The sequence below is a fragment of the Erythrolamprus reginae genome, chromosome 2 (genome assembly GCF_031021105.1).
Source record: "Erythrolamprus reginae isolate rEryReg1 chromosome 2, rEryReg1.hap1, whole genome shotgun sequence".
NCBI lineage: Eukaryota > Metazoa > Chordata > Lepidosauria > Squamata > Dipsadidae > Erythrolamprus > Erythrolamprus reginae.
Window position 1 is genome coordinate 275,284,188 of NC_091951.1, and position 15,397 is coordinate 275,299,584.

At 41.4% G+C, this 15,397-nt stretch overlaps 1 protein-coding gene across 1 annotated transcript in view; it reads left to right on the top strand.

Annotated features, from left to right (window-relative positions):
- The first annotated feature begins 99 nt into the window (after positions 1–99).
- Positions 100–15,397, top strand: part of OSTF1 (osteoclast stimulating factor 1) — a 38,227-nt gene continuing 22,929 nt past the window's right edge. Inside the window, exon 1 of the mRNA XM_070742691.1 lies at positions 100–419. Coding sequence (XP_070598792.1) covers positions 386–419 — 34 coding nt within the window. The 5' untranslated portion in view covers positions 100–385. The remainder of the gene's footprint in view (positions 420–15,397) is intronic.

Consider the following 15,397-nt stretch of genomic DNA (forward strand, 5'->3'; position numbering starts at 1 on the left):
GGAACCGCCCCTCCTCCGATCTGAAGCTGCGCGCGCTGTGATTCGTCGGCCTGCTTGTCGGCCCCGCCTTCTCACACCGAACCCCCCGCCCCCCTTCCTGGGGACAATTCTTCTCCTTCGCTCGGTTCCCTTCGGCTCTTCCTGCCGTGCGCTTCTTTGGCCTCTCGGGGGCGCCGGTCTGAGAAACGAGCCGCACTTCCTCGTCGTTGCAAAAGGCACCTTTTCAGCGCTCAGCTGGGACGTCCCCCCATCGATCCCTCCGGCTTCGCCGAGCCAGGATCCTCCCGCGGGGAAAGGGCGATCTTAACGGGGCGATCTTGGAGGTGGCGAGCGAGCCGGATCGGCGGTCGCGGGGAGGCTTCGGCTTTGCAACTTGGACGCCGCGATGTCCAAGCCGCCGCCTAAGCCAGCTAAGCCAGGTAAGGGAGGCGGCTGGTCTCTCCCAACCCGCCTCCTTTCTCTTCCTGGATCTTCCGTCGTCGGGATCTCGCTTCTGCCGCCGCCTCCTCCCCTTCTATTGGAAGCGGCTGGGAAAGGAGCAAGAGAAGGGGAACCTTCCTGACACGTGGATCGGCGGCTCTGCCCCGCGGGACGTGGGTGCATTTGGCGTCCCAAACTGAGATTTCGCCCCCCGCCCCATTACAGTAGCTCTGAAGCTGGCTGGCTGAGCTGGCTTTCTCCTGCCACTCCTGGTTGCAAACTTGCGATGCGCTGGAGACGACGAGGAAAAGCCTCGTTTGGGGAAGAGGAAGAGCTTCGGGTGGGGCCGGGCGGGAGGCTGTCAGTGTCAAAAAGTCAGGCCGGGAAGTGGCAGTTTTTGCTGAGCCCCGGCCAGGCTTCTCGCCGGAGCCACCTGGGGGCGAGCGGAGGCTGCTCCGAGCCGAGCAAAAACGGATCGATCGATCGAGATCTTATTGCAATCGGGGGTGCGGGGGGGGGGTGGCTGCAATAACAAAGCGAGCCGGGCCGGATCGGACCGAGTTCTGGGGCGTGAATACCGGTTGCGAAAGCGGCAGCAACACTGACAACAAAAAAAAGACTTCCGCACCCTGGACTGCAGGAGTGTCAGAAAGTAGCAGGGTTCCTCGGGAAGAGATAATAGTAGTAGTAGTAATAATAATAATAATAATAATAATAATAATAATAATAATAATAATAATAATAATAATAATAATAATGACAACAGCAATTATTATTATTATTATTATTATTATTATTATTATTATTATTATTATTATTATTATTACAGTATTTAGATTTGTATGCTGTTTCTATCTGGAGACTCTGAGCGGCTCACAAAATGGTCCTGACACGCAGACAGCTTAGCAAAAAGTGCTTGATGTCCAGTAAAATACCCAGCAGATAAGCACAGGATTGTTCTCAACCTCTTGCAAGGCGAAATAAGTTGTTATTGGGGGGGGGGAGCGTTGGGTAGCATAACATCATGCATAAAATCAATTCTTTTGCACTTATTTATTTTTATTTATTTTTTATTTTTTCAATTTTTAAATGCCTTTTTATAACTTATTCAGTTCTACAAATTAGGCCTTTCCCAAATCATTCAGAGGAGAGATTGTGATTTAATGAAAGGATACTAAATTGCTGAGATGCTAAACTGCTGGGGCATTGCCTTTTCCTGATATAAGAAAATGTGCGAGAGAGGGAAGTTATAGAATGTTGAAATACTTTGGAACTTGTGGGTTTCTTTCTGCTAAATTGAATTGATTATGGGGGGAGGGGGTGTCACTGTAGTAGAGGCAGCACAGGAACCCAAACTTTAAACCATAAACAGGAATTCCTAAAGTGAAATTGGCTTGCTTCCAGGGATTGAAAGTATCTAAAAGAAAGATAAAAGACAATATTGCAATATTGAAAAACATAGATTAATTCCGACAGCAGGAAGTCACGTAATGTTTGACCACATTACAAAATGTGGTAAATTACAAAAACGGTAACTCTTAAAAAATTTAACCCAGCCAGTGCACATTATTTCTTAAATTAGAAGACTAAAAGAAGCAACACGTATCTTCATAAAAAATAATGCATCCTAAATAAATTCTGAGTCATCTTATATTGGTACCAGTGCTAATATCAATTAAACACCAGTGTGCCAATTGAAATAATGAAAGTGGAGAACCATTAAGAATAGTTAAGGCAATAATGAAAGATTCATGCCATATCAGCTGTGGCTTCCTCCAAATCTTAATCTTTTCCTGAAAGCCGTAAGAAATGTACGGAAGTGGGAGAATGAAAGAAAACTGGTCTGGGATGAAAGGCCTGTTCCATATCTTAGCCAATTATAGTTTTTAGACAGCAGGGCCTAACAAGGCATACAAGAAAGCTTCAGATAGTGGCAAAACATCTTCACAAAATCAAGAACATTTTATGTGCTTTACACAAGCCTTTCTCAATCCACAGCCTTTCTCAATCTACAACCCTTCCAATTTCTTGAACTACATTTCTTCTTCAGCCTGGACATTTATGTCTCTGAATAATAAAAGGCAGAGATTTTATTTTAATTTACTGAATTCATTTCATTTTCTGTATTTTCCTTTGAAATATACTGTGTATACAGAAACAGGCTAGGTAGTGGCATCAAGATCTCCTGTCTCTTTGGAAGAATTATGTCTCAATGTAGCCTCTTTTGTGAAGAAAATGTATAATTTGTTTCTTCCTGAGGGAAGTTTTGATGGCATTTCAATATATGTTCAAAGAACAATACTGAGGAAGAGTTTTTATGCAGCAGAACCTGATATCAGTCAAAACATACTGTTAATTTTTTAAAACTTAAATAAATCTGGGGACCCTTCCATACAACCTATATGCAATACCTAGCTTGGCCCAAGAATCCAAGTACAGTTTAAAACTTTAATTTAAAATTTGTTTTATATTTCATTACTTAACAAATCCATTGCCGCATTTCAGTTGTTTTGCAGAAGACTTATTTTTCACAAAAAGTATGTAACTCTTATTTTTAAATTCAGGAATTCAAAGTCTATCTAGGGAAATATCAAGGCTAATTTAGAATACTCCGGGCCTTGGGAATAGCCTAGTCTCCGAGCTGTAGCTTAGTAACCTTATAATATTAACAAGTATTTTACATTGTTCTCATAATGTAAGTTATAATAAAAGTAAATTGTGCAGGTAGGGAGAATCAAAACCAGCAATTAATTTAAAAGCTATTGTTATAGCGACATATATGGCAGCTTTGAAAACCGATGCCCCATATTCTCCCATCCAAATGAGACTTGGCAAATGAGTAAAATTCGTAGTAGGCAGTAGCAGGTTGGCTATCGCTACAGGGCACACCATAGCTCCGGTGGGAAAAATGGAGCTGCATACACAGCTCCATGTTCCCAGTGTGCATGCGCATCTGAGCGAGATTTCTGAATGTGCGCAGGAAGCAAAATCTTGTGATGTAATGCGCACAAACAGGAGATGCGCACAAATGCACACAAATATCTCTCACATGCATTCCCTCGCAAGATTTTGCTTCATGCGCAGAAGCAAAACTTCGCTTGGACACACGCATGTGTTCTGGGATCGCATACCTCTGTGGGAAGCGCACCAGTGGCCGCGGTAAGCCGCAACCACGGAAAGGGGCGGCATACAAATCTAATAAATAAATAAATAAACCCCCACCTGGTACTAGGAGCATGCAGTTGAGAAAGACTGATACTGAACCTTGTCTCTAAAACAATATTTATTGTTAGTCACCTTTAGCAATATTTTGTCAGAAAAGTGGGACATAATAATATTTTGTTGTTGTTGTTTTATCTTAGAATCAGTGTGTGTCCTAATGATTGTCTGGATTGGTCTCTGCAGATTTTTTTGGGCAATATTTCAGAAGTAGCTTGCCCTTTCTCTTTCTTTCTTTCTTTCTTTCTTTCTTTCTTTCTTTCTTTCTCTCTCTCTCTCTCTCCCCCTCCCTCCATTTATTCATTCAATTTTTATGCCACCCTTCTCCTTAGACTCAGGGCGGCTTACAACATGTTAGCAATAGCACTTTTTAACAGAGCCAGCATATTGCCCCCACAATCTGGGTCCTCATTTACTCACCTCGGAAGGATGGAAGGCTGAGTCAACCTTGAGCCAGTGATGAGATTTGAACTGCTGACCTACAGAGCTTCAGTGGCCTGCAGTACAGCACTCTACCTGCTGCTCCACCTCTGAGAGAGAGAGAGTGACTGGCCCAAGGACATCCAGGTGGCTCTGTGCCTGAGGAGGGAAGAAAATTCATGGTTTCCTGGTTTCTAATACGATGACTTAGTCAGCAAAACAACTAGCTTTCCAGTAATAACATTCCACTTGTGCCTGAAACTAAACAGCCAAGGCACCAATATGCTTTCTTTCATCTGTCTTTCCAAATTGTGGGTCCCCTGATGAAGCCTATCTCTGGTGCCTAATCGCTTTTTTAGTCTTCCTGAAACCCAGTACCACTATCAGTTTCCTTTCTCTGAGTGGAATCCGCAGACCCACTTAGTTAGTTAGATTCAGATCAGTTGCAAGATTCAGGCTGTGAATGTGACTAAAATAACAATTATTTCTCCTTCATCTGTGCTGACTTAAGTTCATTTCTGTAAAACATAAAGATCTATTTTCAACCATGGCATTCTGCCCAGTTCATAAGACCTTTATTAACACAGCACAGACTGATTTGTGCAGGGTATAGACACACAGCCAACAATGTAGCTATGCAGTATATTGGTGATGTGGTAATTTGCTATACAGTGAATGTATTCAGGTAGTCTTCGATTTACATCAGTTTGTTTAGTGACCATTGAAAGTTATAATGGCATTGGAAAAAGTGACTTATGACCATTTTTCACACTTATGGCCACTGCAGCGTCTCCATGGTCATGTAATTAAAATTCCAGCAATTGATTCACATTTATGACAGCTGCCCTGTTATGCGGTCATATGGTCAACTTTAGCAAAACCTTCTGGCCAGCAAAATCAATAGGAAAGCCAGACTCACTTAACAACCCTGTTACTAACAACTACTACAGTGATTTACTTAAACACTGTGGCCAGATAGGTCTTAAAATGGAGTAAAACTCACTTAACAAACTTCTCACTCAGCTACAGAATTGCTTACAATTGTAGTTGTAAGTTCAAAACTGCCTGTATTACTATAGATACTGGTTCTGCCAACTGAGCACTATGTAACAACCGATTCTTCATAAAAAGTTAATTCAATTGGATTCCTTCCTTAGATAGGACTCAAAGAACAAAATGAAATCTAAGTTTCCATTCCTGCAAGGAAAATGTTTCCAAACTGACTTGTGATGTACAATATAGTTTTTACATATTCCTTATATTCATTCATGGAATCAAATTAAATTCATCAAAATAAAAAAAGTCCCATCGCATAGAAAAGACCAACATTTTAACTTGCTGGAGGGAAAACTGATTGGAGAAAAGAAATCTTAATAAGAGATTTTACTCCCCTCCAATATAACTCTTGTTTTGTTTTTGTAAGTTTTCAGATTCTAATGGACACAAATTGTATTCTTTTATACTATTTCCTGGCAGAGAAAAAAAATAAACATCCTTCACAGAGTTAGGAAATTAGGTTAACATGCTGATACTGCCAATTAAAAACAGTTAATTTGAACCTAGCCAACAGATAAAACTGCAGCCTCAAACATTTACAGATATTTTTAGATTTTGTATAAAATATTTTTCTTCTGGAGTTAGAGTCCATCTTGGGTTCTTAAATCTGGCATTTTTTCAAGGCACTTCATGTTGGATTCTATGTCACAGACATTGTCTTCTTTGTGTGCCTACTTCCTGATTCTTCAGAAGTCAGAATTAAATCTGGCAAACCTGCTCTTCCTTTCCCTTACAGTAGAAGAGATGTTCTCTAAATACTAAGAATTTCTCATTCAATGACTGGTACTGAATATAAGAACATAAAAAGAGCCACACTGAATCAGGCCAAAGCCCATTGAGTCCAGCATTCTGTGTCACACAGTGGCCCACCAATTGTACATGGGGATCTTGAGCAGAAAGAGAAGGCAAGACCCTCCCTTTCCCCTGACCCCCAACAAATGGTACTCAAGGGAATCCTGCCTGCCTCAAGCAACATAGAGGCAGCACATGGACATCCGTTTCAATAACCATCTATATGCTTGGCTCCATGAATCTGTCTAATCCTGCCTTGAAGCTATCAAGGCTGACACCTGTCACAACCTCTTCTGGGTCTAAATATGCTAAGGTGGCAGAGATGGGAAATTATTGGGGATCATTTCTGCAATCAAGCAGACAGTGGTGGCTTAGATGATTCATGATCTGGACTCATTAAAATAAGAGTGATAAATAGAGTAGTAAATAGGTTTCTCCCAGAGGTGAATAGTTCCCGGTTCCCTCATGCCTGTGGGTCGTTGGAGAGCCAGTCGCAAAGGCAGCGTGAGGCTCCACCCACTTGCCCAGCTGCCACTATTTGGGTTCTTTTACCCTCTGCACATGCCCAGAACACTTTGCACATGAACAGAGGGTAAAAGAACCCAAATGGCGGCATCTGGGCAGGTGCGTGGAGCCTCACGTTCCCTTCATGACCGGCTCTCCAACAACCCACAGGCATGCACGGTGATGGGTTCCTATGGGTACAGTCAGGTACACAGTACCGGTAGAAACATTTTGGTCAGGAACACAGAACTGGTAGAAAAATAATTGATTTTTTTTCTTTTTTCCCTACTGGGCTCTGGGTATGTTTTTCCTATCACAGTAAATGAGGTTGAAGGTGTATAATTTTAGAAGAGCTGTGCATGTGCGTTTGTGTGTGTACATACACTGCAGAAAAAACAATTGCTGCCAACCTGCCTTCCATTGAGGACCTGTATACTGCACGAGTCAAAAAGAGGGCGGGGAAAATATTTACTGACCCTTCGCATCCTGGACACAAACTGTTTAAACTCCTACCCTCAAAACGTTGCTACAGAGCACTGCACACCAAGACAACCAGACACAAGAACAGTTTTTTCCTGAACGCCATCACTCTACTAAACAAATAATTCCCTCAACATTGTCAGACTTTTTACTAAATCTGCACTTCTATTCTACTAGTTTTTCTCACATTCCTATCATCCTTTTCCTCCCACTTGGTCTGATGTTGCATGGTGCGTCTTGATGGCTTATTATCTATACCATTTGTTTACCTCCGCTGTTTGTATGAATGTTGAGATTTATAATAGTCCCATCTAGTTTGTCCCTAAGTCCCACCAAAATCAATAAAACTTTTTTTTTTGCTCTTTTAAATAAAATGTTATTTTACTATGGGAATAACTAAGAGTAAAACCTAATAGTCAGATGTTGTACCATGGCTGTAACTTGTTGCTTGTATCCTAAGATTCTTATTAATATTGATTGTTTCTTCATTGCTTATTTGACCCCCTATGACAATCATTAAGTGTTGTACCACATGATTCTTGACAAATGTATCTTTTTCTTTTATGTATGTTGAGAGTATATGCACCAAGACAAATTCCTTGTGTGTCCAATCACACATGGCCAATAAAATTCTATTCTATTCTACTCTACTCTCTTCTATTCTATACACATACAGTTTATATAGTAGATAATGTACATTTTTGTGTGCCTGTATGTAATATGTATGTACACATATGGCATATAGACATAGAATTAAATAGTATATTTTGGATGTTCAGTCATAGTAAATAAATAGGGTAATTGTATCTCTTTGAGGTGAGGAGAGGCCAGGCACCCTAACCCAAACCCAAACTCTTGACGTGAGTGACGTCAAGTTGGCCACTTTTAAGCCAGTCACATGACCTTTAAGCCACCCTTTGTCACATGATCATTAAGCCACTCCCACCTGGTCACATGTCCAGCAAGCCACACCTACAAAATAAGCCAAGGCCACAGTCTGGTAGTAAAAATTTTTGTAGCCCTTCACTGGGCATGAACCGGGAGTATTTCACCCCTGATTTGTTCTCTTGTTGGAATGGCATTAGAAGGGGTGTTTTTTCCTTCTTCTTCTTCCTGGCTCTACAGCTCCTATCTGCTGCTCAGCAATAGCCTCCTACTGCTATTGAGATTTCAGTGCCCAGATCATTCACCAATTATGGCTTTAGATTTTGAGTCACCAACATGCCAACCGTAAATATCCCTCAGAACTCTGTGCCTCACCTGCTTACTTGTTTGTTTACTTATTTAGATGCTTTTAATGAAAAGGAATAGAAGAAAAGCTGACCTACATAAAAGAAAACAAAGACAGCCTTGGGTTATAAGCTATATTTATTTATTTATTTATTTATTTAATTTATTTATTAGGTTTGTATGCCGCCCCTCTCCACAGACTCGGGACCTATCTTCCCAAATTGCCCCAAATATTTTTCTTGGAAAATAAAAATGACAGCAGAGAGAAAAGGTGCTGCCCACTGCTCTGATCAGAAAGAAAGAGAACAGAATTATGGAAATGGAAGATGTTAAGATATTCATAAACTGGGAGCGACAATGGTAACAAGGTCAGCCAATGAATAGGCATAGCAACTAAGTCAGCCAGTGGGAGTTAAACACTTCTGAGTCTATGCAGAGAATCAGAACTGAACAAACTAAGCTTACGGGTGGGCGTGGCTCAGTCCGCTCTGCTCTCTTGTCCACTCTGTACGCTGTGCTTGTCTGCTCTGCTGAAATGAAACTAATTCTCTTGCTTGTGTTTACTCGTAACTACATTGAAGAAGAACTCTGCTAATGGTCTTGTGAATTCATCTGTTATAAAGAAGTTCATGAATCCAGCTGAATCAGTTATCTGTGTGTGCGTCCGGTTTTGAAAGAGGAGGAAGGGATTGGAATCTGGAAAAGCATTTCTTAGGCTTGGCATCCTGCCACTAAACAAGATGAATGGCTTCCAATGGGTTTTAGATTGTTTTTGTACTGCTTTTTATATGTTGCATGCCACCCAGAGTCTGGAAGGAGTTGGGCGGCTTATAAGTGCAATAATAAATAAATAAACTGGGTCCCAAATTTCTTCTGTTAAGCGAGACAGGTGTTCAGTGAATTTTGCCCTGTTTTGCGACCTTTCCTGCCGCCGTTGTTAAGTGAATTGCCACAGCTGTTAAGTTAATAACACAATTGTTAAAATGAATCTGGCTCCGTCGTTGACTTTGCTGGTCGGAAGGTTGAGAAAGATGATCACGTGACCTCAGAGGACACAGCAATCATCGGTAAATTACATTCCAGTTGCCAAGTGCGCAAATTTTGATCGGGTGACCATGAAGATGCTGCAACTGTCACAAGTGTGAAAAACTGTCACGTAGGTGACCTTTTTTCAAGTTCATTGTAACTTTCAAATGGCTGTAAATCGAGGACTTATCTGTATTTCAAATAGAAGTTGAGAAGAAGAATATTTTAAGTACAGTGATACCTCGGTCTTACAAACCCCTCATCATACAAACCTTTCGAGATACGAACCCGGGGTTTAAGATTTTTTTGCCTCTTCTTCTGAATTATTTTCACCTTATGAACCCCCCACCGCCACTGGGATGCCCCGCCTCCAGACTTCCATTGCCAGCTGAAGCGCCCATTTTCGCACTGGTGGTATTCCCCTGAGGCTCCCCTCCATGGGAAACCCCACCTCCGGATTTTGCGATGCTGCAGGGGAATCCCACCAGCGTGAAAATGGGCGCTTCGGCTGGCAAAAGGGGTGAATTTTGGGCTTGCACACATTAATCGCTTTTCCATTGATTCCTTTGGGAAACATTGTTTTGTCTTACGAACGTTTCACCTTACGAAAGTCGTCCTGGAACCAATTAAGTTCGTAAGACAAGGTATCACTGTACCTGAAAAAGCCTCATTACACAGCCTTTCCAGATGTCTTTTCTTTCTTTCTTTTTAATTAAAACATAGAAACATAGAAGATTGACAACAGAAAAAGACCTCATGGTCCATCTAGTCTGCCCTTATACTATTTCCTTAGGATGGATATATGTTTATCCCAGGCATGTTTAAATTCTGTTTCTGTGGATTTACCAACCACTTCTGCTGGAAGTTTGTTGCATCATCTCTGCTTATTCCAATTAGGCCGTTCTGTTGGGTGTCCTGAGGACATTTTGAATTGCATCCTTTGAACTCTGACTGCAGTCTTTTTTCAGGAACCAATGCTGTGTGCATGGTGCCTGGCTACAATGGAGCAAGAATAGGCCCTTCTATTTCTCCTTCTGATATCTGTGCAGCAAGCACACTCATCTGTAGAGGGAAAATCTATGCAAAAGTAGTACTAGGTCAAGAGACAGTTTCTCCTTTGAGAAAAAGGAAATGAATGTGGGTTTTCTTTTACTGTCCCGTAGTCGGAAGGAGTAGCATTTGAAATAGATAACTGAAACATCCTGTAAGCATTTAAACTTGTTCCCTTTCTGTTCTTTCCCCTGATGCAAATATCTGGCCATAAATGCTTGCTCCCTTTTTTAAATGAATATCATTGTTGTAACTAAATTCTTTTGGACTATATTGAACCCTTCGTTCAGTCTGCCATTTTAAGGGCTGCTTTATTATTTCTACTGAAGTTGTTATTTTTGTTTCTCCAATCAATGTTTTTAACATTTATGGCAGAAAACTACAGTATGAACTTTTACCAAAATGAAACCCTTAAAAAACATCTAGGCACATTCTTCCCTGTCCATCAGTGTTTAGCCATTTTAAGATGTGCGACTTCAACTCCCAGAATACCTCAATCAGCAACTTTTGAACCCAAAAGTTATTTTGCTAAGTGAAATAGTTGTTAAGTGAGTTTTGTCTCATTTTATGTCTTTGTGTCTCACAGTTGTTAAGTGAATCATATCCTGGGATCCTTTTGTGTACCCTGGGATCCTTTGGCGACCTTCTGACAAGCAAAGACAATTGGGAAGCCAGATGCACTTAGCAACCATGTTACTAAGTATTCTGATCCCGGCTACTGGAATACACAGATCTTCCCGAGGCTTCGATATTCAAAACATTAAATGCTTTATTTTTGCTTTCAGCAGGTCAAAATACAGAGAGAGAGAGAGAGAGAGAGAGAGAGAGAGAGAGAGAGGTTCTTCTTCAAAAGCCAAACAAACTGGCAGTCAGAGCATGGGGGAAAGTTTTTTCGTGGCAAAGTTGAGAGCTTTACAACCCCCATAAATTTCCCATCCAAATTAACAGCAAGGCAGGACATATAAATTCTGCTTCTAAGCAGACAGCTTACCAGCAACTTGAAACTAACAGCAGATTTAGTTCTGTCTCATTTGCAGAGTCTTTCATGATGTATTCTAAGCTTTCTCTTCAGAAGACTAAATAAAACATGCCATGATTTATTGGCAAAATGTTCGCATACAAAGCTTTCCTTTTCTGGTTTTCTGCCGGAAAGGACGTGTCCCATACATAGATCTAATAACTACAGAATTCAAAACTTTTTATCCTGGACTTCTTCCATCCGTTTTGCCAGTCTTCTGTATTTTGGATTCACCCATTCACTGTTTGATAAATCACTGTCTGACAAGGAGCTACTTTCCATAGTAACTTCAGCCCCCTAGGACTGTTCTGGATCACTATCTCTTTCGCTCTTGTCTCCTGTGTCATCTGTTAACCTCTGTAACCCAGGATAAACTAAGGTCTCTATTTCTTCATTTTCAGAATCTGACATTTCCTGAGGCTGACAAAGATCACTCACAACACCACAACTCCCTACGGCCCCTCCCTCTAGGTGGATGGAGGGGATTAGCTGTAGCAGGAAAGTCAAAAATCAAATCAGGGGCATCAACAACAAAATCAACAACAAAGCAGTACAACTTCGTAGTGATCAGAATTCCACAAGTAAAATGCATACTAAATACAGTGGTACCTCTACTTACGAACTTAATTCATTCCGTGACTAGGTTCTTTAGAAGAAAATTTGTAAGAAGAAGCAATTTTTCAATGTGAAAGCAAATAATGCATGCGATTGGGGAAACCACAGGGAGGGTAGAGGCCCTGTTTCCTCCCAGGAGATTCCTAGAGAGGCCCCATAGAGGCTTCTCCCAGCCTTTTCTGGCCCTGTTTCCTCCCAGGAGATTCCTAGAGAGGCCCCACGGAGGCTTCTCCACACCTTTTCCAGCCCTGTTTCCTCCCAGGAGATTCCTAGAGAGGCCCACAGAGGCTTCTCCCTGCCTTTTCCGGCCCTTTTTCCTCCCAGGAGATTCTTAGAGTGGCCCCACGGAGGCTTCTCCCTGCCTTTTCCGGTTACAGTTTCGGAGGCTCAGGTTTGTAAGTGGAAAATGGTTCTTGAGAAGAGGCAAAGAAAATCTTGAACACCTGGTTCTTATCTAGAAAAGTTCGTAAGTAGAGGCATTTATAGGTAGAAGAACCACTGTACTATATACAAACAAAAATGAAATAGGTTCAGTTCTATTACCACTGCAATCAAATCCTAGCGAGTTCAATGAATAATAAAATCAGACTTTGTCATATTGAAAGAAAGAGAATTCTACCCCAACAGCTGTACATAAAATAAATCTCGATGCTTATTTTATAGGAGCTTATAAAGGTTATTTATTTCACAGCTTTAGAAAAGAAGAATCTTTATAAAAAATGATTCATCAGCTACTTTGCTATAACAGAGGTTTGCCACGTATGGGACTGCCACATCTCCTCATTGTATACAGTTGAATTATACCAATTTACCAATTGTGGTACTATAGTTCTCATGTACAGTATTTCTGAAATGAAAATACATTCTTCACAATGAGGTGGTTTCTTTTAAACTTATGACCGAAAGACAATTTCAATTCCTCTTATTTAGTATTGGAAACATGTCCTCCTTAGAAGTTTAAAATGTGTAAGCATGTGTTGTTTTGGTGTGCAAAGCCAGAAAGTGAATAAGTGGCAGTAGCATTTTAATAAATTGCATAAATAATAAATAAATTTAATAAACTATATTGGCTGCAATATAAAAATGCCAAATTTGCATGAAAATAGAAAATAATATATATAAATTATATTTAGTTTACTAAACTACAATATTTTGGAGTATAAGACGCACCATAGTACAAGATGCACCTTAGCTTTTGGGGAGGAAAATAAGTGTGGGGGGGGAAAAAATCTGCCTACCAGGTATTCATCTGCCTAGCATCTTTAGTCTGGTCAGTTTCAGAACATTATTTTATCTCCTGATTAGGGCTTTAAGAAACTTCATTCGGAGCCAGTAGCAATGAAAAAGCCTGCAAGCTGGTAAGAGCCAGGAAGATCGTTAGCACCTCGTTAGGGCTGAAAAAAAAGCTTCAAAAAAGTTATATTCAGAGTATAAAATGGACCCAAATTTTCACTCTCTTTTTGGGGGGTGGGGGAGATGCATGTCATACTCTGAAATATTCGGTAAATATAATTTATAAAACTAACTACACTTTGCATAGATAGTGACATTCGTTGAGGAAAGCCTCTGGGCGTTTGCCCAGGTTCGCCTGGTGCACCAGTTGCGGCCCTATTTGGACCGGGAGTCACTGCTCACAGTCACTCATGCCCTTATCACCTCAAGGCTCGACTACTGTAATGCTCTCTACATGGGGCTACCTTTGAAGAATGTTCGGAAACTTCAGATTGTGCAAAATGCAGCTGCGAGAGCAATCATGGGCTTTCCCAAAAATGCCCATGTAATATCAATACTCCGCAGTCTGCATTGGTTGCCAATCAGTTTCCGGTCACAATTCAAAGTGTTGGTTATGACCTATAAAGCCCTTCATGGCACCGGACCAGGGTATCTACAAGACCGCCTTCTGCCGCACGAATCCCAACGACCGGTTAGGTCCCACAGAGTGGGCCTTCTCCAGGTCCCGTCAACAAAGCAATGTCGTTTGGCGGGGCCCAGGGGAAGAGCCTTCTCTGTGGTGGCCACGGCCCTCTGGAACCAACTCCCCCCAGAGATTAGAATTGCCCCCACCCTCCTTGCCTTTCGTAAACTCCTTAAAACCCACCTCTGTCGTCAAGCGTGGGGGAACTAAGACATCTCCCCCTGCCTATGCAGTTCTAGTACATGATATGACTGTATGTATGTTTGTTATATTGGGGTTTCTTGCTTTTAGATTTTAAGTGTGTAATTGTTATCTTAGATTTTTTAATTATTAGATTTGTTAATATATATTGTTTTTGTTGTTGTTGTGAGCCGCCCCAAGTCTGCGGAGAGGGGCAGCATACAAATCTAATAAATCAAATCAAATCAAATCAATCAAACCTGGGGAGGGCAAAAAATGGGCCTACTGGGCCCACTGGAAGTCAGGAAAGGCATGTGTGTGTGTGTGGGGGGGTAATAGAATATGGGTGTGGGCCCATGAACACATGCAATAGCACACACATGCACTATTTTGGTACCTAAGGGGAAAAAAAAAGGTTTGCCATCACTGCCCTATAAATTGTTGTCCAATCTCTTAAAAACTTCCAGTGTTGGACAATTCACATCTTCTGGAAGCAGCTTGTTCCCTGATTAATTGTTATAACTGTCAGGAAATTTCTTCTTCATTCTGTTCTGCCTGGCCTCTAGCCACCGAAGAACAAAGTATTAAATCAAACACACAAGCTTGTAATAATAAAGCAAAAAGATTTCCTTTATATACAGAGGGCTGTATGCCTCTGTGAATGCAAAGGCAAGGCTGAGTTATTAGTCCAGAAGGTCAGATTTACTCACTCGAGGTAGCACAGTACTTTCAGGCTTAATTCAGCCAGTTACTCCATGCTTGAGTGTCAGAAAGTTCACAGAAATCCAAAAGCCGAAATGAAACCATGATGCAGCAGTGTCTGTCTCCAAAGCTAAATGATAATCCCCACATAGATCACTTCAACCCTCCCTTTTTGCCAAGGTTGCAGTAGCGTCATTAAGTTTTATCAGCTGTGTTCTATAATTGGTTTCTGCGCTTGTGCAGCTGCTCTTGCCTTCCCAGCTTTCTCCGGACCCTAGCATTCAGAATAGGATTGCTCATTAATTCTTCCCCTTCTGAAGCTCTGGCTGGAGAGCTGAGTGAATCCAGTCCCTCTCTGTCTCTCCAATTCCTTCCTGCTCCCTGTCTCTGCTTCTGATGTGCTGTCTGATTCATCCTGCAGCCAGACTGGTCTTCTGTAAACAGACGGCCCCCACTGCTCTTCGTCAAAATCAGCAGCCACAGGAGCTGGCCTGAAGCCAACCACAACAAGTTCTAAGTTGCTTCTCTCCTTAATTAGTTTCCATCCATTGCTTCTTGTCTTTCCCTCAAGTGCTTTGGAGAATAGCTTGGCTTCTTCTTCTTGGTGGCAACCCCTCAGATAATGTAACACTGCTATCACCTCTAGTCCTTCCTTGCATAAAGGAGTAGCAGTCCAGTAAATTTGATGATTGCTCAAAAAAAGAGGTTTTATATAATGAATAAGTTATCATAAAGGGCAGGGTTGAAGAAAATGAGTAAGTTGAAGAAAA